The 22,683-nt window shown below is 49.6% G+C and overlaps 1 protein-coding gene across 1 annotated transcript in view; it reads right to left on the bottom strand.

The window, feature by feature from the left end:
- Positions 1-8,970: 8,970 nt before the first annotated feature.
- The window catches only part of SLC8A3 (solute carrier family 8 member A3), a 98,621-nt gene continuing 84,908 nt past the window's right edge, over positions 8,971-22,683 (bottom strand). Inside the window, exons 3-6 of the mRNA XM_008138899.3 lie at positions 16,285-16,409; positions 15,387-15,486; positions 13,354-13,629; positions 8,971-11,070 (exon numbers count right to left, since the gene is read on the bottom strand). Coding sequence (XP_008137121.1) covers positions 10,694-11,070; positions 13,354-13,629; positions 15,387-15,486; positions 16,285-16,409 — 878 coding nt within the window. The 3' untranslated portion in view covers positions 8,971-10,693. The remainder of the gene's footprint in view (positions 11,071-13,353; positions 13,630-15,386; positions 15,487-16,284; positions 16,410-22,683) is intronic.

Raw genomic sequence — 22,683 nt, 5'->3', positions numbered from 1 at the left:
GGCTGGTGGGTGGGAGTGGGCACATTGGCCGCAATCCAGATTGCAAGACCCCAGGCTGGGAAGCAGCTTCAGACGGGGAACAGGTCCCCAGTGGGGTTCTGCCAGCTGTGTCCTGGTTTTGTAGGGGACACATTTAGATCAAGGCAGCTGGGGTGGTTCCCAGAGCTGGAGGACTTCAGGTGAGGACTGGCAGCGAAGACGAGGCTCTACATTCTCTCCAGGGCTCCCGGCGTCTTTTCCCCTTGTCCCGTCTCTACACACAGCTGTCCCGGGAAAGGGCCTCCTCACCTCCTGAGAACCTCCTCCGCGTCCTTTGCCATACTCTGCGGCCTTGTCCTGTGCAGGTGAACAGGAGGTATTTCCCCTTGAAAAAGTCTCCCACTCCTCTCTTCAGCTAAGCTTCCTCGGGGAAAGGGTCTTACACCTTTGAATGCTGTCACAGGGGTCCCTCCTCCTCCAGTGCTGACACTGTGCTGTGTCGCAGGCCCTGTCACATTTAACACCCACCACCGCCCAGCGGGAAGGGCTCCCCATTCACACATGTGGTTCAGACTCCCGGGTTCAGTGAGTTGCTGGATGCCTCCAGCTGGGAAAGGCGGAGCCAGGAATCACCTTCAGGTTCTGAGTCCCAGCCCAGAGCTCCGCCCACTCCCCAGCTGCCATCCTTGAGGGGCTAGAACAGCAACCTGCTCCCTCCTGTCCAGCTCTGGCCCCGGGTGCTTGCTTTCAGCTGTGAGAGCATTTTTTTCCCCCTCTGAGCAGTTTAGAGGCTCATTAAAAGCCGCTAATTTGCAGGGGACTATCCTAAGCTTTAGGGATTTGGGGAAGAGAAATAAGGGGGTATTTGCTCATTCAGGTCCTCATTGAGAGACTTGGGGTTGACCTAGCCTCCAGCAGAGAGACCAGCCTGGTGTGGGAAGGGGGCAGGTCTGAGCTCACACTTGGCTGGAGGCCCCATTTAGCTTTCCACTGCTTTCTAAAAACAAATAAATAATAAACAAACAAATAAGTAAGTAAATAAATAAATAAATACCAAAACAAAACAACAATAAACTGGCAGCAGGACCAAGAGTCAAGAAAAAGTGAAAGATCCAGCCACCTGGTTTCTTCCTGCACCAAGAGGCTCTGAGCCAGGCTTAGCTCCGTGGGGAGGGGGACACCGGGCATTTTCAGCCGGATGTCACACAATGACTGCTGCGGGGGCCCCAATGATGCTATCAGAGGAGGGGCCTCCAGGCGGTACCCACCCTGGTTTCCTGGGTGAGATGGGAGACTGGCAGCACCAATCCCTTGTAGAAAAACCCCAGAGAAAGCCAGGCTGATCATCTGGTCATTTACTCCCAAGTCTCCAAATGACCTACAAACGCCCACCAAGGCGGCTGCTTTTCCCTGGCACCCTGCTCCTCTGCTCTGTGGCATCGGGCCTTCCCCCATCACAGAGGTGAGGACAGGTAGAACTTAACTCTTTCACACAATGCCGTCCAATGAAGCCCTCAATTCTAGGGCTGGGGTCACTGCACCCCTTCATGTGCCTTTCATGAATTGATAGGGAGAAGGGTCCTTACCTTGGTTGTGTGCCTGCCTATAAAAGCCTGTGTGACCCAGGTATCTCTTGTCATTCCTTGTCAACGCTAGGCGAACTGCCTGACTCTCGCCAACACCTCATCAATGCAGCCGCAGACCTCCCGTCTGCACCACCAGTTTTTCCTTTAACAAGGCGCACTCTTTAATAAGGTGAAGGTCACTTTGCCTGGAGTCTTCCTCGCCAAAGCTTTGACTATGGCTAATGGTCCAAGGTCCTCCAACAAGGCAACGGGCACATTGCTAAAGGCCTCGTGAGAACCAGTCAGGAGAGACCAGGAGAAGCTGCAGTAATACACTCCCCAACCTCATAGCTTCCATCACAAAGGGTTCTTCACTCCTGCAGCATAGCCATCAGGAGAATCTCAACGGCACTTGAAATCTGCTACTGAGATTGTCACAGTCTCAGCCTCCAGTCCTGGCTCTGCTGAGTCTGGGCTCCCGGACACTTCCACTTGGTGTCCCATAAGCCCTGAAACTCAATATGCCTCGAGCCTGACACACACTCTCCACCCACCTCTCCTCCGTGCTGGTGAACCAGCCAGCCACCCCCTGGGCCTGGAGCCCAGAGCCCTCCCTGCCTCCTCCCACCTATGTCCTTCCCTCCCATCCATTCAGTTCATCACCATGTCCTGTAAATTCCCCTCCCAATTCTTTCCCCTGTGCCCTCCTCCCCACCCCTAGAGCCTCCTATCATCTGCTCCCTAAAACACTCAATAGTTGAAAATTGCCTGTGATCTTCACTCCATTCATTCCCCACCTCAACCACCCTTTCCAATGCAGACAGCTCAGATTGCATTGTGTCCCCCCAAATTCATAGGTTGAAGCCCTAAATTCCAATGTGACCATATTTGGAGATGGGCCCTTTAAGGAGGTAACTATGGTTAAACTAGAGGCCCAGGGCACGAAATCACGTGAGACAGAGTCCCTCCCACCACCGCCACGGGACCCATCAATGCACCTCCTGGTGACTGGTTGTTTGGTTGTTATGGTGTTATGGCATTACGGACACTGGCTTTTTATAATATAGACTAGAGGCCCGGTGCACGAAATTCGTGCGGGGGGGGGGGGGGGGTGGAGGGGGTGTCCCTCAGCCCAGCCTGCACCCTCTCCAATCTGGGACCCCTCTCACAATCCAGGACTGCTGGCTCCCAACTGCTCTGCCTGCCTGCCTTCCTGATTGCCCTTAACCGCTTCTGCCTGCCAGCCTGATCACCCCCTAACCACTCCCATGCCAGCCTGATTGATGCCTAACTGCTCCCCTGCCAGCCTGTTTGCCCCAACTTCCCTCCTCTGCCAGCCTGGTCACCCCTAACTGCCCTCCCCTGCAGGCTTGGTCGCCCCCAACTACCCTCCCTTGCTGGCCATCTTGTGGTGGCCATCTTGTGTCCACATGGGGGCAGGATCTTTGACCACATGGGGGCAGCCATCTTGTGTGTTGGAGTGATGGTCAATCTGCATATTACTCTTTTATTAGGTAGGATAGAGGCCTGGTGCATGGGTGGGGGCCAGCTGGTTTGCCCTGAAGGGTGTCCCGGATCAGGGTGGGGGTTCCCTTGGGGTGTGGGGCAGCCTGGGTGAGGGGCCTGTGGTGGTTTGCAGGCCAGCCACGCCCCCCGGCGACCCAAGCAGAGGCCCTGGTATCTGGAATTTATTTATCTTCTACAATTGAAACTTTGTAGCCTGGAGCGGAGCCAAGCCTTCTGCTCGCTCTGTGGCAGCAGCCATTTCTGTTGGGATTTATGTATCTTCTATAATTGAAACTTTGTAGCATTGAGTGGAGGCCTGGGCCGGCCAGGGTGTGCAGAAAGCTTGGCTTCCTCCATCACTGGGGAAACCCAAGCCTCCCTCCTGCTCTCTGTGGCTGCAGCCATCTTGGTTGGGTTAATTTGCATAGTTGCTCCTGATTGGCTGGTGGGTGTGGCTTGTGGGTGTAGTGGAGTGATGGTTAATTTGCATATTACTCTTTTATTAGATAGGATGAGGTCATGAGGGTGGGGCTCTGAACCAACAGGACTGGTGTCCTTATAGAAAGAGGAGGAGATACCAGAGCCAAGGCACAATGAGACGGTGGCCATCTGCAAGCCAGGAAGAGAGGCCAAACCAAAAACCAACCCTGACGGCAGCTTGATGGTGAACTTCTAGCTTCCACACTTCTTGTTGGCTAAGCCACCACAGTCTGTCTTACTCTGTATGGTAGCCTGAGCAGACTAATACCATGGCTTTCAGGATGAATACAACTGCTTAGTTTAGCCCACAAAACTAAACTTGATCTGGTCTTGATCCTCAACCACTCCTTCCAGACACATTTTCCTGCAACATGTACACATTTCATTGCTGTGGTATTACACGCTTCACTGGTGCACGTCCAGCTAAACCCGCTGCCTGCACATTGAGTGTCCTCTTCCAGTTGCACATATTACATCCTCCTGTGTCACACGCTACTCAGTGCCTTCACATTTCACACTTCATCCCGGAACAGCAGCATCCATGATAACACATGATCACAAAGCCAGGTGATGTATCAAGTATTTAATCCACCCAAACTCTAAAGTAGATAATAGTATCTTAATTATGTAAATGAGTGAAAAATACAAGGTTTCATCTCCTCAGATGACATAGTAAAGGTTGCCCTGCCAGGACAAGGGGAGCAGGACAGGAACCGAGGTCTTCATAACTGAGCCACTCTCTGCTCTCAGCCACTTCTCCCGGCAGCATTGCTAACCAGCCCAGGGTGTGCACCTCCTCTGTCTCCCGCCTCCAGCTAGTGATGCCTGGTCCTTTAGCATATGGCTCACCCAGTCTGCATCTCAGTGCTTCCAACCAAATGCTCTCAAGCCCCCCTGTCCTCACCTCAGCTATAGCCCTGAGCTCTCAGGAGGAAATATGGTGACAATTTGAGTTAGGGCTTGTTCTTAATTTGTCATTGGGGAACAGTCAACTAAAGTCTTTGAGTTGTCAAAAAGATTTTCTTTTTGATGTTTAAATAAAGAACTAAGATGAAAACAAACAGACCACAATAGCAATGATTATTCATGTAGCTCATGATTGAAACTCTACCCAAGTGTCACTTCCTTTTAGAAAGAATCCTCAACTTCTTTGTTCATTATATGTTGCTTTAGAATCTATGGTGTGCTTCAGGCTCCCAACAGCCTGCTCGTACATCATCCATCCTAGCACATATTTCTACCCACGTTGTAATAATTAATTCTCAAGTCTATTCCTTCTACTAGACTGGAGTGACCACCTTAAGGCTTAGAATACCTTGTAAACCTGAATGAGGGCAGTTATCATAAAACATTTAAAGAATGCCTGAGATATCCTGAGATATTTATATGGGAAGAAGTATACAATTAGCACATCCTATATAATAAAGAGGGAATATGCAAATTGACCATCACTCCACCACAAAGATGATGGCGCCCACAGCAGAGGCGGGGGGGGGGGGGGTTTCCATAACACAAGATGGCTGCACCCATAGCAGAGGCTGAGTTTTCCGTAATGAGCCTTAACAAGCAATCAGCAGAGACCTGAGGCTGCACACCCCCCGCCCCCGTGGGGCTTGACAGGGGACCTCAGGCCACACCTCCCACCCTGGCGCCAGGCCAGGGGACCTCAGGTCATGCATCCCGCCCAGCAGGGCTTGACAGGAGACCTCAGGCTGTGTCCCCCACCCGGCAGGGCTTGATGGGGAACCTCAAGGTGCGCCCCCCGCCCTGGTACTGGGCCAGGGGACCTCAGGCAGCGCCCCCCACCCAGCAGGGCTTGACTGGGGACCTCAGGCTGTGCCCCTCATCCTAGCACTGGGCCAGGGGACCTGAGGCTGCACCCCCTGCCCTGGCAGGGCTTGACAGAGGACCTCAAGGTGCAACCCTCTGCCCCAGTGCTGGGCCGGGGGACCTCAGGCTGCTCCCCTTGCCTTGAGCCGGGGGACCTCAGATATTGCCCCCCATCCAGCGGGGCTTGACAGGAGACCTGAGGCTGCGCCTCCTTCCTGGTGGGGCTTGATGGGGAACCTCAGGCCATGCCCCCCGCCCAGCGGGGCTTGACAGGGGATCTCAGGTTGCATCCCGCACCCAGTGGGGCTTGACGGGAGACCTCAGGCTGCACCCCCTGCCCAGGCACTGGGCCAGGGGACCTGAAGCTGCGCCCCCCGCCTGGTGGGGCTTGATAAGGGTGGGACCAGCCGGGTCTGGATCTAGCCCATTGGGGGGGGGGGGGGGGGTGCTGGCCGGGTCTGGGTCTTGCACAATTTTGAGGCTCACATGGGTGGGTGGGGACTTGACTCTGGGTCCTGTGGTGTGCCCCAGACTCTGACAGGAGGAAGATTTTCATATACATTTTACTAATTTTCTTTCATTTCTGACACTTCTATTATAGAGAAAGGGCAAATAGCAATATTAAAATATTTCTTCTAATTAATCCCCTTTTAATGTGCATGAATTTCATGCACCAGGCCACTAGTTTAAAGATAAAATTGGATATACAATAGATACTGAGGCTTAAACCTACCAGACCTGAGGCCCTGAACCTAACTGTCCCCTATACCTGGGCTCCTGAGCATTAAAGAGAAAAAATCAACATGATATAGAAAAATGTTAGTTACATGCAAACAAGTGGTTAGAATAAGATGGAACATGGAGACATTGTAGAAAATAGGTCTAGGCAAAGTACCGAAAATTAGGAGTCACCAGAGATTCGGAAATTACCGAAAAATCGGTACAGCAGTCTGGTAGGGTTAAAGAGCAGTATTGATATCTGTATATTTGAGCATGTAGTAAGATGAATATGATGAGAGAGAGAGATAGGGAGGGAAGGAAGGAGGGAAAGAGAGAGAGAGAAAGGTGGTAGAGCATAATGGTTTGAAACAGGGGGTTTCACACATGAGCATGCATCAGACTCACCTGGAAGGCTTGTTAAACACTGTTTGCTGGGACCTATCCCTAGTAGTTTGGAGAGTCTGGGGTGGGGCCTGAGAATTTGCATTTTTATGATAAGTTCCCAAGTGATGTTGATGTTGCTTATCTGGGGCCTATACTTGGAGAACCATTTGTTTAGAGTTTGGTTTCGAATGGTGGATGGATCACCTGTCTACCCCGAGTCTCAGTTTCTTCTTCTGTAAAACGGGGATAATGATCCTTTCTCACAGGGTGGCCAAGGTGATTCAGTGAGACAGCAAGGGTAAAGTACATGGCACAGTGCCTGGTGCAAACTTTGGGGCTCAGTCTCTGTGAGTCATCCTCCACCTCCTCTTCCTCTGCATCATCAGTGAACTTTGGTGCTGAGGAGCCTGGAAAATCGCCTGCTCTAATCCTCATGCATGAACAGTCCAGGACCTCGGTAAGTTGTGACCTTCTCCAGATCTGACACCTAGCTGTGGCACAGCCAGACCTTTGACTTAGTATTCTAATAATGGCACTTAATTTGGTATACAAGACTAAAGAGGGGCATGATATATATGAACAAACAAATCCTCTAAATGTGGAAGGAGGGTGTGTTCTGTGATGGTAAGTACTGTGTCATGTCAGTATCTAAAATCTGAGAAGTTTAGGAAAAAGTATAATAAAATCTACTTGCTGAGGCAGTGAAATGAGGTGGAAATAGCACCGTGAGATGTACATTCCATCACAAACAAAGGTGTCATGAGGGGCTGTATTATGGAGAGATAACTCCGTGAGGAGAAGCTAAGGATGTCATTGAAGGAACAACAATGTCAGGAGCAAAGCCTCGTGGTCTAACAGGGCAGGGAGGGCTCTGAGAACTAGTTAGTGGTGGCATCTAGATTAGTATCTGCTTCCTCTTCTGAACCCCGTTTCCCATTCTCTATGGTTCACCCCAGCTTCTCTTTTGACAAAATCTGACATCTGAATAACCCAGAAATGATGGCAGTCTCCATGATTGTGACTCAATTTCTTATTCTCTGTCTCCCTCCATCCCTCCCTCTTCCTTCCCTCCTTGCAAAAATGACTCAAAAAGGGGACATATGGGTACAAATGGATTTCACGATTTTACGTCTGCCATTTAATCGGCTAAAGGGCACTTTTCATTTTAAATTTAATGAGTGTCAAAAAGCCAAACAAGCCTTTACCCAAACCCTCCTCCCTGCCTGCCTTGCTGGGTTGTGTCCTGTTGAACTCCATACCCTAGCCGTGCTAACTCTTGATCCCATTTCACCGCCCCCCGCCCCCACTCCACGCCTATGTGCTATTTCCTTTTTTGTCTGTCCTTCAACACCAAGCCCCCTCGTCAAGGCAAATCACTATTTATTCTTCTTTCAAGATCCTACGTAAATGTCACTTTCTCCGCGGAGTCTTTCCCAGTTCCAGGCTGAGGGAGTGTTTCCTTCCGTTGTGTCCCCTCAGAGCACGCCTGACACAGAACTCTAACTCTCCTTTGCACCTTGGTGGCTCATGTGCTCCATCGCTCCTTCCAATCACTTAGCTTTGGGAAGGGGCACCAGAACATACAGTGCACTTGCCAGCCTCCCTTACCGGACTTGTTCAGACCAGGAGCAGCCGCCTGACCCAAAGGGACCAGTGCACTGTGACACGGCCTTCTACAAAGGATTCTGCTTCCTGGGGATGGCCTTGCGGGTGGGGTATTGGCCACATTCTCTTCACTGGGATGGATGTTCCAGTTGGTCGTGGGGCTGTGAGGTCATGATAGAACATTGCGGCTGGTGTCTGTGCTGGACCTTGGGCAAGGCAAGTAAAGCAGAGAAGCAGCTTGGGAGGGGAGGGGCCAGGCCCACAGGGAGAAGGAAGCAATGATGGGGAGATGATGTGCTTTGGGGGAGGGAGCGAGTGGCCCTACAGGATTTCAGGCTCCTATGGCCTGTCTCCTGCCTTGGGTAGCAGAGCCCCACCCCCCTAGGCCTTCTCAATATTGCCTCCCTCCATTTCCTGAACTAGTTTAATGGGTTTTGGTTCCTTGTAACCAAAATAGCCTTGGTTAAAAGAAGTTTTACCTCCCCCATTGGGACTGTGAGATTCTTGAGGTCGGGAACTTTATCTTACTCTTTCTGCATCAACAAGAATGGAGTTCAATGCATAGAAATACATTTGTTGACTGAATGCTGAGCAATCAAATGAATGAGTAGGCCTACTGGTAATGAACACAGGGCACTGCTTGCCTCGCTGGAATCCTGCCCCTCCATACCTTTCTAATACAAAAAGTTCCTTCCCCTTTCATCATCGTAACTCCACGGCTTATGTCCTCCAGCACCTGGAGTCCGGACTCTGACAAGTGGAATATCCCCGAGGTTCTTTTCGCTTTAAAAACTCCAGGTCTGGTACATTGGCATCTGAGGAGATGACAGAGACACATGGGAGATACCAATAGGAGACGGCACCTTCACCTCAGCCACACCTGCTCCAAAAGAAACGCGGGGAGAAGCAAGCTGTATGTAGAGAGATATAAGTATAGCTTTTATTTTTTTTTTTAAACCAACCCAACATTTCCACTGGCAACTGTCAACATAGCTTATGACATGAGCGCTGTTTCTTTTTAGTTATTTTTTTTCTTAAAAAATGTGTTTAAAATTAAACAGGTTTTTTATTTAATTTTTTCCCCCTTAAAAATGTATTTATGTCAATGCAGAAAGCCTGAAGATCTGTGGGCAGTTTTGTGAACGTGTGTGTGTGTGTGTGTGTGTGTGTGTGTGTGAAGCCAGGTCCTTTCAAAGTTTGCTGGGAGAAGCTCTAGAAGGCGGGACAATCCCTTTTTCTATAAACTCGGGCTCCATGGGATTATGGCAACTAAGATTCCTCCTACTGGGGCGAGAAATAGCCCACAGGCTAAAAAAAAAAAAAAAGAGCTTTGGGAGGTTTTAAACCAAGCAGGAATGTGGGAGACAGCGAGGAATTCCAGTTCCTATCTTGTGGAAACACTTTCAAACGTGGCCTAGGGGTCCAGGAGAGGTGAAAGGGGCCCCTTGTCTTCTTATAAACCTCTACATGTTTGCATAACCTCAAGAAATACAGTCAGACCTCTCAGTACGGTGCACCGGACAGTGAGGGGTGAGGGCGAAGCTGACCTTTCTCAGAAGCACTGGCATTTTAAATATCTTTGCCCTTAAGTATCTCCCTAGTGGGACGTCCCGTCTCTCCTGGCTCAGATACAAGGCCAAAGATACTCAAGAAGGTGAAAACCCATTTTGTGTCCCCAGCTGCCCTCTGCCATCCCACACCACTCCTATTTTTGTCCCTTATCTCCCATTGGGCCGGCCTTCCCGCAGAAGAAAGGACATAGAGACATGGACAGCACGAGACAGAATTTGAAAGGCCTGGGCAAGCAAGAGAACAATGACTGCTTCTTTTAAACTTTGACATCAGCAGGGGAAACTCCTGCTCCTGCCACCACCCGGGTCTTTGGTGCCCTGCGTGGGTGTGCAAGATCACTTCCACCCAGAGACGAAAAGGAGATGGGGGACAGGGCCTCGATGGGGCTGAGAGGCAGCTGTCACCTGCTGAGAGTGGGAGAGTGTGTGTCTGACAATTCACGCCTCTGCCCATCGGCTCAAACCTTGGGTTCCTCCACAGCGCCTTTGACACGAACGTCAGAGAGAAAAGACAAAATGAACGAACGACGAGCAAAACCTGATGGAAAAACGAAAGCAACCACGATAATGATTCCAATGAAGAGAGAGCCCCAAACCAGCCACACGGCTGAGAGTGATTTCCACGCCCGCCAGGTGAGTGAGGACAACGGTGCATCGAATTGCACAGACAGGAGGAGCCCTGCCCTGATGACAGTAGAAGCACAGGAGGAATCAGAAGGTGGATGGTGAAAGGATCTGACCTTGGCTACAGGTCAGAGACATGGGGGTGGGGGGTGGGGGGGGGTCGAATGGGTGGAGGTGGATTTGTTGCTGTTGTTGGTTTGTACTGAATTAAATACTTGGTAGTGTAGGTGTTTCCCCCATTCTGTCTGATTGATGAAGACTCTGCCCTTTCGGATCACCGCCGGGGTGGAGGTCGGGTGAAGTCCCTGGGGCTCGGGTCCCGAAGCCGCCTCTCCAGGGCTGCTCATCCCGGGGAGGTCCCTGGGGGGGGAAGTGCCCTTCTCTCAGGAGAAGTCCTAGGCCTGCCCTGCCGGAGGCAGTGTCCTTTGCTCAGAACCCCTTGATGTAACAGTAGGCCTCCAGCGTGGCAAAGAGTATGTAGATGAGCCACAGGCTCACAAAGAGCCCCGTCGTGGCCAGCTTGCAGCCCCGGGGGCCGCCCAGCTCCCCGCCCAGGTGGGGCCGCCTGCGGTACAGGAGCACGCTGATGCAGACGAACGCGAGGATGGTGAAGAGGGTGACGAAGAAGGCCAGCGTGCCCGCAGACACGCGGAACTCCTCTCCCTGCATGGCCCAGTAGATGGCGGCCACGGACCAGGCCAGGCCAAGGCCCAGGAAGACGTTGACGGCGTTGCTGCCGGTGACGTTGCCGATGGAGGCGTCTGCGTACACGTCGTGAATGGCGGCGGCTTTGCTGGCAAAGGTATCTGGAAAAGGGCAGAGACAGATGGGAGCTGGAGGAAGGCTGAGACGAGGCGGGCCTGCCTTTGCGTGTGTCCAAAGGGCAGCTCGGGCCGGCGGGCTGAGCCTGGGAAGCAGAGGCAGCTCTGCGACTAGCAAGCTGTGTGGCCTTGGCCAAGTCACGTCATTTCTCTGAGCTTCCCGTTCCTCACCTGTCGGAGTCTGAGAGATTTCTAAGGTCCTGATGTTTACCAAATGGGTTTGCTGTTCCCTTTTGACTACTTTTTCTCAGTAAGGGAAGTTTGTTATCCCATAATACCTCCCCGGGGAACCTTGACATCCTGGGAAGCTGCTCAGAGTAGAGGCCTGACCGTGACTGTCACCTGGGGCTTTTTACTCACGTGACACAGACAGCTGATTGCGCAGTGCCCTGCAGGTGTGGGGATCACGGGGACAGAGGACACGCTGGGGAACCACGATGGGGACGGGCAGGTGAGCCCTCGCAGCTGGTGTCTAGCACAGGGCCCACAGGCGGTTTGATGTAGGTGTGGGCATGGAGTGTAGGCCCTGGAGGGTCTGTCAGGGACTATCTAGCCACCCTTTTATTTTACAAGTAAGGAAAATACGGGTCAAGGAATCTACCCAAGGTCAAATGGGTAATCAGCAAGAGATTTGATCCTAAAAGCCGGCCCAAGGGCCCTTTGCATACCATCACCTTACATCCAAAGAGTTTCAGCCAAAGCTGAAGAATTAGCTGAAGAGACCATGGCACAACCTTCTTCAAGCCCCTAAAGCTGCCAGCTGTTCCCTGGACCAAGTGCAAGAACCTGGAAGTGCCCCCAACGCCCCTGCCGCTGTCCTGGCTGGCCTCCTTGTTGCCACTTTTCTCAGAGCTCCCAGAGAAAACTTCTTGCCTTTGCTTGCCCGTGACCTTGCTTTTTTTGCCTCTGGTCCTCGGCAATTTCTTCCCACATCTGTTCCTTTCCCCCATTTTTGCTCCTTCCTCTCTGATGGTTCTGGTCCCTTGAGACCTGGCGAACAGAGATCACCAGGCGTGTCCTCCACAAAGCCTTCCCTGGATCATCCATCTAACTGTCTACCACCGGACGCATTTCCATCATAGCCAGACCTCTGGCATCACCGATGTGTAATTAATCCCATTGGTCTATGCTGTGGTTTGGGGAAGAGGTTCTGCCGGAGTGTGATGCAGATTCACTTACTCTCAGAGGATTTGTTCTCCTGGTCCTGATGGGTTTCCCTGGTCCCGCCAACAGAGTCCTGTCTACTGAGACTCAGCCTAACCCTCTTATAGGAGGATGCTCTCTCTTCCTGTAGCAACCGGGAGGCCATCAGGAGTTCAGGGTTCAAGTAAGGAGCCTGAACGAATGCAGCCCCTGTCTCCCTGCTCATGCCATGCGTCACCCCAGCCCAGCTTACACATATGCCCTCTTGGAAGCCATCTCCGACCCAGCCTCACCCAGGCCCCCACGTTTTATGCTTGCACAGCACCTGTACTACTTCACAGACCTTATCGAGATGACGACTTTAATTACAGGAGTGAAGTGTCCTCTCCGTCACTAGCTTATAAAGTCCATGTGGAGAGGAGAAGCGTGTGTGTCTTGCCTCCCACGATAGCCCCAGCAACTAGCACGGGGCTCTATCAGGCTCAGCAAATATCTGTCTAATGAATGAATAAATGCATGCCCGATACTGTCTGCCTTTAGGAGTTTGTGAGAAAGCCAAGAGGTCCCTAAGCTTCCTTCGCCTAATCCGGTGGGAGACACTTTGTACTCACAGGTGTCCTTCTAAGCAGAGGAGGCCAGGAATGCTTGTGGGAATTTCTATTGTGACACCTTCAAGCAGGTTAGTCTTTAGCCTCTCAGGGACTGCCAGAGGGAAATGGAAGGAGAACAATCTCCATATGCTTTGAATTACATTGTTTGCAGACTATTCATATAATGTGGAGGTTACTAAATTGGGTCACTTATGCAGGTAACTTAACCCCAGTGGGCCTCGGTTTCCTCATCTGTCAAACGGGCATAATAGCTGCCCCTATTGAATAAGATTGTGGTGAGCACTACAGGGACAAAACATGTAAACTGCGTAGCGCCTGCCGACACATCAAGGTGCTCAAGAGATGTTAGCTGTCATTAGTAACGTCATCATTAATCTCTGGTTGACTCCTGTGCACCTTAGCGGCAGAGGGTCTGTTAAGCTCAGATCTGAGATGGTAAAGAAGATAATGAGGCAAAGGGTCACGTGAGCCCAGTGATATCCTCTTTGCAGACCCAAGCACCCTGCACTCTCACCTGGCACAGAGGTGCCAAACGCCACGAAAACAACAGCTGTGACCGAGTCCTTGAGGCCGATGGTGCAGCCAAAGTGGGAGGCCAGGTCCCCGATGATGGCCGTGAGCACACCGATGATGAGGATGGAGACGAAGAAGCAGGCCCAGCCACTGCAGTACTCTGTGGGGGGCACGCAGGCAAACAGCACCTTCCAGAAGACCGTCAGGAAGTGCATGACGTAGTCAAAGCAGGACGGCAGCTTCTCCTCGCCTGATTCATCCTCCTCCTCGTCCCCTGCTGGAGGCAAGACAAACAGGCCCAGGAGAGGGCAGCGAGGTCAGGTCCCATTCTTGAGAAAGTCGAGTCTAACCCCCATCACGAGCACCGTCAGCTGAGGGGAGGCTCCAGTGCTCTCCTGGGCAGCCAGCGCGGGCCAGGGCATGGGCACCAGAAAACAGCTGAGAAATGGGAAACGAGCTGGGGTGTCCCATTGGTCAATCTGAATGCAGTGCACAGAGGAATAAGCAAGAGAGGAAAGAGATTAAGAGCTAGCAGGGGAGCACACGAGGGGGGCAAGGCAGTGGAGGAGAGAGGCGGGTGGAGCGGGCTACACTGGTTGCCTAGGTGAGGAAAAGTGACATCAGCCGTGTGCCCTCTTCACTGGACACCAGTGGGGCTCCTCTCGGATCTTCCTGACGCGGCTACTGCAATAACCTCGTGGTTCTTGTCGCTAACCATCCCCAGAGGGACGGCTGTCATTCCAGATCATGTGGGCGCACCAGAGAGCCAGCGCCATCCTCCGAACATCCCACAGGACAGAGCGGGCCTGGGCTCCGCGTGTCCTTGCCAGGAAACGTGGGCAGACTTGCCCATTCAGCAGCCGGGGAGCAGAGGATATGCTGAGGCACGCTGGCGCCTCGTCAAGGGCAACCTCTATAAGGCTTCGGCACAACCCGTGGAAGCCGGGTTTCCAAAGAGCAGGAGTCAGGACACTTGCGTCCCAATTGCAAGTCTGCCACGGAGAGAATCTGTAACGTGGAGTAAGTCACCTCTTGTTTCTGAACTTCCTTTCCCTTTGAAAAGGGAGGGCGTTAGATTGTGTGCCCTAGATTCCATGTACTGTCTCTTTAGGGGCAAAGTAAGGTCACCCGAGGGGGAACTGGGAGCTTCAGAAGCAGGCCAGGTGAAAGTGGGCCAGCGGCCGCCGCAGCAGCCCTCCCTTCCTGGCGGTGCTTTGCAGTGGCTCTGGGGCCTTGGGATAGGACCCCATGGGTTGCTATGACAACAAAGTCTCATGAAAAGAGAAAAGGCAGTATAAGGAGGCCTCAGTGGTGCTGAGAGGCTATATTGGTGGTGGTGATGAGAGCCTTGGCATTCCATTCCAACAGGCCGGTGGGCCTTTGGGACACTGGCTGCACTGTGGTCCCCCTAAGGGGACCCGTCAGTAAATGCCGCAGGAAAGGGATCATCCAGGGTGGAAATGTGCCAGAGTGGAAAAGCAAAGGTTTCAAAAACTCCCAATCCCACGTCTCAAGTTCACAATTCAGTGGTAAAATTGGAACAAAACTCTGGGTCCATTTTACAAAAATGAGGACCAAATTAATGAGAGGAAGGAATGACGGAACAAGAATTGATGGAGCTTGTGGTTAGTACCAGACTAAATATCTACATTTCATACAAGTGGATATTATCCGCATAGTGAGATACCTTTCTACTGACTTTTCTGAGAAAGGCAGCAAAAGTTCCCTTTTTGGATAAGGAAATTAAGGCCCAGATAGGATAACTTGTCCCAGTTCGGATGGCAGAACCAGGTCTTGAGCCAGAGATAGCCCTGCTCTTTTAGTTGTTCTGTGATCCCTCCCCAATGGAAACGAGCTGGGGGGTCCCATTGGTCAATCTGACCTAGTGAAACAGACAAACATCTGGGCTAGAGCTGGAAAGACCAGACACAGAGTCTTCCCAGAAATTGGCAGGCTGTTGATGTGGCTGTTTTATTCCTCCGGTGTTACCTGCTTCTCCAAGCAAGGCCTGTGCCCATCCTGAGACCCTCTTACCTGCACTGACGGTGATGGCCTCCATGAATTGGTCCCTCCAGGAATGGGTCCCCACGACCAAGGCCATATTTGTCTTCTTGATCAGTTTGTCCACTGTTTTCTGTCAGGGAGATACAAACTTGGAACCATGAGGTTAGAATGCTCAGAACCATGGAGGAGTCTGGTGTTTCAAGGGAATGAAAGACGCCCTCCATCCCAGGGCGCTCCACGTGCATTCTGCAAGTTAGGCATGGAATGGCCTTGGGGGGTAGCTACTGGGGCAGTCCTTCCATTTCCCTTTTCTTTGGCTGTGACTGCTGACATTGAATATTTAGAGCAATACAATAGAGAACAACAGTGATGATATCAATAAACTTTGCTCCGGAGTAGTAAATTTTAGTATCTTTGTTTTAAAAATACAGTTATGCCATAGCAATGACACATCTAGAGGCTTTAGAGCCCATTTATTCCATACTAGAGGCCCGTTGCATGAAGATTCATGCAAGAATAGGCCTTCCTTCCCCTGGCTTTGCTCCCGGCCGCCCGGGAGCCACCAAGTCCCCGCTTCCGGCCAGAGCACCGCTCCTGTAGCTCCCTCTGCCCCCACCCCTCCCCTCATAGCAGGCGTCCCGCCCCACCTGCTCTGGGCCTGCATATGCAAATTAATCTGCCATCTTTGTCGGATTAATTTGCATACTCACTGATGATTGGCTGTGGGCATAGTGGAGGTATGGTCAATTTACATGTTTGTCTATTATTAGGTAAGATAGATATATATTGTGTGTCCTCATAATATCCCTCGGATACAAAATGGTCAGCACTACAAGTTCACAAATTCAGTGGTAAAACGGGATCAAAACCCTGGGTCGTCTCCCTCCCACCGGTCTATTACTCAATTTGACTTCACTTATGGCCTGACCTTGAACTCATAGGACTCTTCAATGATGACCTCTAGTTTGGGGTGTTTACCCAATACTGGCTTTCCCATTTCTGCTATCCTCTTGGCTTCCTCTTCCTCCACAGTCAGCTTCCTGTCTGTCACCTCTGCAACAAAACAAAACCAGACCAGCTTCAGCACGCTCTCCATTCTCTTAAACATCTAACGCTAAAGAGTAGTAGGCCTGGGTAGTGGGCAAAAAGCATGTAGCTCTTGGGAATGGGGATTCTGTGTACTTTGGGTGCCTCTTTAAAGCACTGGACACTTTATGACCATCAGACCTTCAAAGGCTTCCTTGCAGGTCTGGCATAAGCACCCTTCTTTCCATTTTATACCTCAGCGAGCAACCTGACCTTCTGAGAAATTCCTCCAAGGAAAGTCAGTCCCTAAGTTGTTTGGTGAGATAAGGGAGAGATAGGAGCTTATCTCTGGACCTTTAACAATTTTGAACTGTTGTGCCTGACTGTTCAGCTACTCCATGTAAGAATTCTTGGAGGTCAGAGGCACATTTAATCCAAGGGTAATGTCCACTGGTTCATAGTAACATTGGCTTCCGGCACTCTTGGCACTGACCCCTTTATAAAGGAGAAATCAGGGCTGTTTCCAGGAATATCTACGTTTCATACAAATGGATATTATCCTCACAATGAGAAACTTGAAAGATTTCCCCAAAAAACTTCATGGTTTTCCAACAGAAAGCAGGCACGCTTCTTTTGGAACACAAATATTTGTTCAAAAACACAACAAAAGAGAGATCTTCCTTTACTTTCTCTGAAGGCATTCCTTTGTCCCTCAGCATCTTGACTCATTTACCAGTGGTCCCTTCTCACGTGGAACAGTTAGGAATTTTTTACACTTCAGCTAGAAAGTCCATTTTAAGACCCCTTCACCGTGAAGACCTGTGTTCTGGATTACAGTGAAATAGAGATGGAATCTTTTTATTCCCCTTTAATTAGATAATTGGTCTTTGGCATCCTGTTTCTTTCAGAGCTTGTTTAAACATTTTCCCATCCAAGTCCACATTCTTGCGTGCAATTACTTCTTTTGTTCCGTTCCTTAACTGCTTTCGCCCCACACAGTGAGTATCCTAGGGAAATCCTCTGGTCTTTGAATAATTTCAAGGACAAAATGGGTCAGAGGCCAAGAAGATCTTCTTCTCTGTCTTGGGAATTGGTGAGATGTGGGGAGGGGTCAGACTCAAGCTCTTGAGGTTGCAAGGAAAGGAATTCACTGAGTGGACTCTAAGCCAAGGGTCTAAGTTACCAAGCAGAGAGCCCATTTTATGTATGGATTTTCTCAGTCAGCCTGAATGAAGATAGTAAGAGAGTGCACAGAGGATTCCTGAGCTGGCTGTTTTACTCAAGGCTCTGGCACCAAACACAGAAGGCAATTCCAAAATGCTTGGGAGCTGTCCGTGGTGCTGTCCTAATGTTAGTGCTGGTGATGGCTTTCAGCAATAATTATTTCTCCAGGTTCTGTGTTCCTCTGTATACTTCTAAGTCAGCAGCACCTTCTAGCAGCCTGGCTTCTTTTAATTCTTTAATTATGAGTCTCTCCTTAGTTAATTCTGAAGGTAGATCCATGGTTCTGGTTATAAAATTAGCAATCCTAGAAGCCAGACTGCAAGCCATTCTGAGAAAAAAGCCTTTGGAAAAAGACATAGATTCCTTAAAAGCATGGGTACTCTTTTCCTCTACCTGTGGGTTTTGGCACCACATAACAATGACTATTCTAGCAGTGACAGTATTATCCCACCACCCCTCCCCAATTCCCCCATGTCAGACTTTACATGTGCCACAAGAACTATATACCAACATAATGAGCTCCCCAGTGACATATAAACGTACCTGTCTAACCCCATGTCTAGCAATCAATCTAGCATTATATCCACCTGGCAGGATATTGATCAACCTACTGACCTGTCCACCCTGTGGTGACAGTCAGTTTTTCCATCTAGCTTTTCTGCAGAAATGTCTTTGACAAATAACCAATCCTCTATCTTTGTATCTCCCTCAGCCACAGAGATATATATTCCATTTAAATCAACTCTCACTTAGTGTCTTGGTTTTATAATAATTCCTCCCTTTTTTATATTTTTGTAATAATCATTCCTTGTGTTCAAATTAATTTCTGGAGTAATAAATCTCAAACCTAAAAGATCATAGTGATTCTGATCACTTGTTTATGTGACTCTTCAGAAATTTCAAGTAAAGAGAATAAATGGCAAGTGAGGTTGATATTCAGACTGACTAAATAAACTCTCAAATCTAGAAAAAGGAGGAGGGGGAAGAGAGAGGCAGAGAGGAAGGGAGGTAGAAAGAGAGAGAATAGGATGAAAAATTGAGCAAATATTGGAAGAACAAAGAGCTTGCCAGGCCTGACAGGAATAAATTGCCGGGGATGCTCTACAGACATCCTCGGGAAGAAGTGGGGTGATGCCACCCGTGCTCTCACTCCCAGGCCCCTGCCCTTGGTGCGGTAGCTCAGAATGAATGTATTTACTCTCCATCTTTCACCACCAGGCATTGTTCGTCATGCTCGCCTGTCCTTCCAGGAAAATTCAAACAAAGATTTAAAATTTCCAGTGAATATAATGTCTAACCAAAGGCTCCTAAATTAAAGGTTTAGCAGGTTTGGATTGAAAGATCTAGGAAATACTGTAACACCTTCTTTTCCTTTTTAAGCTTCTATTCGTGTTTGTGCAAATATGCTAAAAGTATAAAGAAGCTTAAGTTAAATAACAGTCTCCTTTGTGTATGGCTGGTGGGAGGTGGAGGCAAAAGTTAGAACAAAGAAGCCCAAATACCTTCTCAGGCAAGAGGCTGAGTGAGGTGGAGAAGGAACACCCAGTGCTAGACATCAATACCCTGGGAGACTAGTGGGAAATACGGGGTTGGTAATAGTCCTTATCCTATTGGTATGAAGAAGGAACAAGAGGCCAAGGATGCTGGAGTCATTGTTTTTTTCAGGAAGTGAAAATGCAGGGGTTTGCCTACATTTTTTGTTTAAGGTTCCAAAGGGGCAAATGTCCTTACTATGTGCACTTCCCCATTCTCAAACCCAGGGAGTAGCGAATCGGTGGCTTTGAACACCAATGAATTCTATAAGATGCTTTGCCTCTTAAATGACCTGAATTTTTCATATATTCAAAGAACTTATAAAATGTAAAATGTTCTTTCAAAATATATTGAGACATCTCGTAGTGCTCACTTCGCCTGCACCACAAGCTATGGTGTCGCTGGATGAGATGGACACACTTTCCTATCTGCTCACAGCTAGCTCTTTACCATTGGGTCCCACTGATCCAACCATGCGGTTCTGTCCAAGTAGGTGTATGTCCTCCAACAGGCTCGAGATTCTGCATGAGAATTCCTCTAAAAGAGAATCTCCGAAATTTCTATTTCCAGCCAGACAATTATCCCCACCCTCCATTATATCTTAATTCTTCTTGCTGTTCACAGCACATGTGACTTCAAGTATTGGTGGCAAATAAATCAAAGTTCTAGCAACTTGAACTTCAGCTGTGCTAACATGGAAGATCCTCAGGATCAGTAAAATTCCAGATTCTTAAAAAATTGCTTTTCACCGTCTCACAGCAGCTCCTGATTCTTTTCCCCTGGATCACTCAAGATCAAAGTATTTTCTTTCAAATGCCATCATGATCCTATTGGGAGATTCAGCTCTAAACTTCTCATCTCCTCTCTTGCCTCACAGTCTGAGGTGGCAGATAAATGAAGACTCAGGAGAAGCCTATGATCCACCATCCCTTCCTAGTCCCAGAAAGGACCAGCCTACACCTTTGCCCACGAACACCAACAGAAACGGTGCTCAAGACATTGTCTATTTCCTTTCAATTACTTCAAGTGAGGAAATAAATCTCGTGGCCTTTAGGAGAACTTGTCAGGTTAACTTTGAGCTTACAGTTCCTATTAAATAAATCACAGGACATTAGTCTTAACCTGAATAACGGCATTGGCAAGAAGTAGAAAGGAAGAGGGAGGCAAGGCACCTCTTACCTGGAGACAACAGGAGCGCTGTTTGCAAATGGATACCAGACAAGGGGGAGAAAGAAAAGGAAAGAGCATTAAGGTCCCATCTTGAAAGTATCCCCAGGCTTTGTGGTTGCAGCAGCAGAAAAAGCAGTGAGCTTAGTAGGTGACAGCTCTGCAGCCACATGCTAAAGGCAGCACTTGGAGCATGCGCAGCAGCAGCAGCAGCAGCAGCAGCAGCAGCAGCAAGAGGCAGGAGCCGCTGGAGAGACTGCTGAGCACCAGGGCCCTGCAGTTATGAGAGGTTTCCCCACACCTTCCCTGCAGCTCTGAGGGTCAAGGGATAGAGGAGTGAGGATGGGGGACCAAACAGGTGAAGTAGAGACATGGTTGGCCCTTCGTGATCTCCTAAGGAATCAGGTTATCACATCCATTCTGGAAAGGAGTGAGAATCCAGAATGCCAGAGTAGCTGGCTCATCTGTGGAGAATATGACTCTGGGGCTTGAATAGGAGCTCAGGGCATTGAGTAATGTTGTACTAGAGTGGAACCAGGCCCCATTTTGGAGATTCTAGCAGGGGAGCGCAGCTACTCATATACCCTTGACCGAAGACCGGTCCTCTCCTCTGGGGGGAAGGTCGTCCTCTTTGACCGAGCACGCAGCTTCGGGAGGGACGCACATGGATCGGTGAGGGAGGAGGGGGACACCCGCCTAGCCAGCCAGATCAGCCGAATCAACCCTGGCAATCAATGGGGTGACAGATGTCGCAGCCAGATCGCCCTCACATCCACCAGGCCCCATTTTGTCTTCTATCCCTAACCTCATAATTAGATCACGCTCAGCCTCCCAGTGCTCATAACATTTTCACGGCCACAGATGGCTTCATAGCTACTGTGTTTGCCAGAACTTTGAGTTCCCCTGAGAGGAAGACCTGCAGAACGTTTTCCTTGAGTGTGTGTTTTTTTAAAAATAGATGTAGCCTGGAAGTTGGGGCCGTGCACTCCTCCCATTTTTGGGTCGCCTGTGCCTGGTGGTCACTGCAACTAGTAGTTGTTCAATAAAGGTTTGCTATTTGCTAAATGCGTTGGCAATTATATTTTTCATAAATCTTGTGGTGCTACATCTCTGGATGGTGGCCTTTGTGTTCCAAAATTCTCTAGAAATACAACTCAGACCTGTGACCCGTCATCCCATAGTCACAGTTCCTGAAGACACATGTGGATCCAGGATATTTATTGTATAAATTCAGGGAGAACAGCAAATGACTTTTTCTGGTTTCTCCCATATGGAATTCCAAGGGGTAATGGATCAATGGATCTCCTTACCACAATGAGATGATAGATAGATAGATAGATAGATAGATAGATAGATAGATAGATAGACAGATAGTTCATTCTGCTCTTTTTATGACTCTGCATGAAAGAGCCCCTCCTGGGCCCCATTTCCAGTGGAGACCAGAGACCCAAACACCCCAGTAGGTCAGACAAGGGACAACTCTTATTAAAGGTCCCTGCTGCCCTCTTTTTCAGTCTGACATGCCCCCCAACACCAAGATCATCCCTAGCATAGCCAGATGGCTTGCAGTCAGCTGCAATTCCATCATTCTCTGCTCATTCTCTACATGAATCTGAGACCTTCCACCTCGAAGTTAAAGATGGGTCAGTGAGTTCCATCTCATCCAGCTATGAGGGACACAATACCCTCCGGGTGTTTCTCCTGCTGCTGCTGCTGAGATGCTGAAGCTAAACTTTTACCTATATTGATTCCTGGGGTCAGGTGAGAGTCCTGTATCCCCCTGCTCAGATACCCCAGGGGCAAGCAAGAAACAACACAGCTCTGTGAGTAACTGCAAGCCTCTGGGCAGCTTGTCAGGGGGAACCCACGAGTGTAATAAGAGGAGGCACAAACAGGCCCCATTTGGGGGGGAAAGCGCTTTCCCTTCCCAACTCAGACTTTCCGCGTCCAGGCCCAGGCCCAACAGCCTTGACTGTGATACTCAGCATTGCTCTCAGAAGTCCACTCTAGACCCCAATACTTACTCTACACCAGGACAACGGTGTTTCCTAGTCATCCTCCCTTTTCTCATCCCCCAGGTTGTCCAAAACTTTTAACCTCTCCTCTGAAATCTGGTTTGTTTGCCAAGAATACAATCTCCTATTTCAAATCCAGTCCTTTACTTTTCTTTTTTGAGAATGCAATTGTCATTTTGACCATGCAGAGACTATGCTATTCTGAATGCCTAAGACTCTCCCATGCAGCAGTGATAATGAAAAGCAATCTCCACTGTACTATTTCTCACTCCAAGAACAGCAGTGAATTCTAGAAATCAGGATGGATTTTCATTTGATTTCGAGTCTAGATACTCAAGCCTTATGACCTTTCACCTTATAGT

This window comes from Eptesicus fuscus, chromosome 5 (genome assembly GCF_027574615.1).
Source record: "Eptesicus fuscus isolate TK198812 chromosome 5, DD_ASM_mEF_20220401, whole genome shotgun sequence".
In the NCBI taxonomy this organism is placed as follows: Eukaryota; Metazoa; Chordata; class Mammalia; order Chiroptera; family Vespertilionidae; genus Eptesicus; species Eptesicus fuscus.
The sequence above is the reverse complement of the archived record's forward strand: the minus strand, read 5'-3'. Positions and strand labels throughout refer to the sequence as shown.